Source organism: Nanorana parkeri, unplaced genomic scaffold (assembly GCF_000935625.1).
Source record: "Nanorana parkeri isolate BGI_ZX_2015 unplaced genomic scaffold, ASM93562v1 scaffold1136, whole genome shotgun sequence".
Classification (NCBI taxonomy): Eukaryota; Metazoa; Chordata; class Amphibia; order Anura; family Dicroglossidae; genus Nanorana; species Nanorana parkeri.
The window spans coordinates 253,541-256,991 of record NW_017307404.1 but is presented as its reverse complement, the minus strand read 5'-3'; the positions used below and the strand labels follow the sequence as shown (position 1 = coordinate 256,991).

The 3,451-nt window shown below is 38.4% G+C and overlaps 1 protein-coding gene across 1 annotated transcript in view; it reads right to left on the bottom strand.

Annotated features, from left to right (window-relative positions):
* ISL2 (ISL LIM homeobox 2) overlaps positions 1-3,451 on the bottom strand; it is a 25,197-nt gene that overhangs the window by 20,959 nt on the left and 787 nt on the right. Inside the window, exon 2 of the mRNA XM_018568097.1 lies at positions 2,159-2,348. Within this exon, the coding sequence (XP_018423599.1) occupies positions 2,159-2,348 (190 nt within the window). The remainder of the gene's footprint in view (positions 1-2,158; positions 2,349-3,451) is intronic.

The window sequence follows — 3,451 nt, the reverse complement described above, 5'->3', positions numbered from 1 at the left end:
CATGAAAAAAATGTTTATTGTTAAAGGGAGATGGTCTGCATTACTATTAAAAAAAAAAAAAAAAAACCTTTTAACTTTTACCAAAGAGGTAGGATAAGCTCAGTTGTATATACAACAAAATGTATAATACAGGATAAATAATATAAAATATAGTTTTATATAAACATAAGTTTGTCTCATGTGGTGTCAGTGCAGTGACAGTCCCCATGCATCCCCTGTGTGCTCAGCACTGACACTCCGGGAGATGCGGCTCTTCATGTACAATGTTATACCGGTACAGAGCTGCGGATAGGGTTACTTCTAGAACAACCACAATCAGAGGGGTCGTCTACAGTGCTCACATATTTTCTAATTCAAAAGCAAATAAACCATATCAAAATGTATAGAAAACTAAGACGAGAACATAAACAGTCAAATAAAAGAGAGAAAACATTGGCATTGATATATAGTGCGATTATACAACGATACGAGGCATCTATATAAGCCATGCTTTATACAACAGAATTTACATGGTTTCATGAGATTTACTTAGCAATTCAAGGAGATATATATCTATATGTTACAAATACACACACACACACACACACACACACACACAATTTAAATATATTTATATGCACACAGACATGTGCGTAATGTAAGAGTCGGCCTTATTATAAATCTAATAAACATGTATATTTCTAGTCTGTCTATATCATGTGATTTTACTGTCACAGTATTATAACAATAGATATAAATATAATAATAAAGAATACAATAAGGATATACAATATATCTTTTTCATATAAATATGTAAATGCATTTACATAAAAAATGACAATTTAGTGAGAGAGAGGTTAATTCCTGGACCGCAAAGCCCTATACAGCTACTCTGCGGAAACGTTAGTAAATCACCCCAGAACGAGCGGTGCGATGATAACGAAACCGCACGTATCGTTATGTCACTTCATCATAAATAAGGTGCCTGTGGTCACTGTCAATGAGCTTTTCCAAGTGGAATCCCGATATGATAGATAGATAGATAGATAGATAGATAGATAGATAGATAGATAGATAGATAGATAGATAGATAGATAGATAGATAGATAGATAGATAGGATAGAATACTATAAGAGAAGGCCATATGCCCAGTAATCAATACCCACACTGCATGGCACAGGAGGATGAGGAGGGTACAGAGGCACAGGAAATATCCAGAAGAAGAATTATCTTCATGACATCTACACACACTATTCCATAAGTCTCCTGACTATAAATAATAATGACATGGCACAGGCCAGAACTCTCCAAATCTTCCCCAGAAATACTCATCACTTTTCACAGCAAGAGATTCCAAATTCTCATCTACACCAAAGCACAAAACTGCCCAATAAACATACAACATATAGTCTCTGATAAAATGTCCACACACATATTACAGCTCATGGAAAGTAGAATTCATTGGAACTAGCAATGCCCTACAATGGGCAATAAAAAGAGAGATCTGGCACGGTGGTGCCCGGATGGAAATATACAACTAAACAGAATAATAACAATCGTAATAGTAATGACAACCACAACAATATATGTAACACCTACTCATCCTGTACATTGCCAGTAATCAGTCACTGACATACATCGGGTCTCCAAATACATAAATACAAATATTTGTCAGCATCGTCATACTGTAGACCGCCAGTGATCGCGGAATGACAACACTGGCTGAAAGGATTAGCATGAGGGAGCAAAACCTACAGTACTGAGGTACAAAGAAGTCAGGGACTATGATTGGGTGAATCACAAATTATAACAATAATACAATCGTGCTCATGCTGAAAGTGTACATCACTGTAAAAGCATTAAGCCATCTAATTCAAAAATTAAAATAATAATAATATTAATTACAACACAGTTTGCGTGACAGCATTCAGAAAGCGGATGACAAAATGTAAAAATAATAATAATAATAATTAATACAATTATAGTGAAAAGCGAGCCCATTAAATAATAATAATAATAATAATACAATTATAGTGAAAAGCGAGCCCATGAAATAATAATAATAATAATGGTCTGGAATGCAGTGGCGCGGCAGTAATGAGTGAGAGGCTGGCATGATGTCAGACAATATGAGTGCTGAGTGACAGTGATGAGTGTCAGGGGGACAGTGCCTGCTCACCTGATGTAATCTCTCTTGCAGTAGGTCTTGCCATCCCGGACGAAGCAGGTGCAGTTCTCATCCAGGTACTGGCTGCACTCCGCACACTTCAGGCAGGCGGCATGCCACTCCAGGTCCGGGGACACCCTCAGGATATACTGGTCTAGGATGTGACTCCCGCAGCCCACACACACTGCCAATCCAGACTTCTCTGCCAGGGACAGGGGGGACATGTCACATGGAGAACACACTGTCATCACATACTGTCACCAGCAATGACACCACCCCATGCAGGAAGCTTATTTTCTTCTCACAATAACTGGGTTTTCATGCAGAGAAATGATCCAATGACAGCCCCATGCACTCTGCTGCTATGTACTATCCCAGCTCTGGCAGTCTGGTCCAGTAATTGAATCACTCAGCATAAATAATACAGTGAGTGTGTAGAAAACACCCGGCCATGAGAAAATACAATATCACCGCAATGTTTAGGCAACAGCCCCACTTAGGAATCAGTGTAGCAAATCCTGTTCATTAGCGCTTAGTGAATCGGGCCAATACTTGTGTGTCCTTGTCACCTCCAGAGCCAGGGACCTGGATGTGTGACTGCAAAGTGACACTGCTCCTGTGTCCTCTCCAACATACACATCCGTATGGACACCATGGTACAAAGAGCGACCTGTGCCAATATGTGCACCCACCAATCTGTGTACCCCCAATCTGTCTGATCTCATCTATTTATAGCTCTCTCTCATCTTGACCAACATGTGCACTTTATGTATCTATAGATGTGATCTGTACTACGTTGTGCAACTATCAATGTGTGCCAACATATACATCTGATCACCTATCGATCGATCAAATATCGATCGACTAAAATATGTATCTATCCATTCCGAAAAAACAATGTCATACACAAAACAATACAGACATGATGAGAGTCCCCAGTGTCTCCATCTACTTATCTGTCACCCAGACATCCTACCGGCTCCAGAATATACAGAGCCCCACACACTGACATCCAGCAATCTATACATACTGACCACAAACATTTCACATATAGAGGACATACCAGAGTACAGGTCATGAAGATCTATCTGCGAGCACGCACACATATCACAGTGTATATATTAGGTACACATATAAAATAGAAACTATATACATATTACAATGTATATAGGACACCCAGATATTACAATGCATATAGGTACACATAAAATAAATATATATATATATATATATATATATATATATATATATATATGGGTGTTTGTACCCATACACATAGAGAGCTTCTTTTTGGTTTTCTGTTTG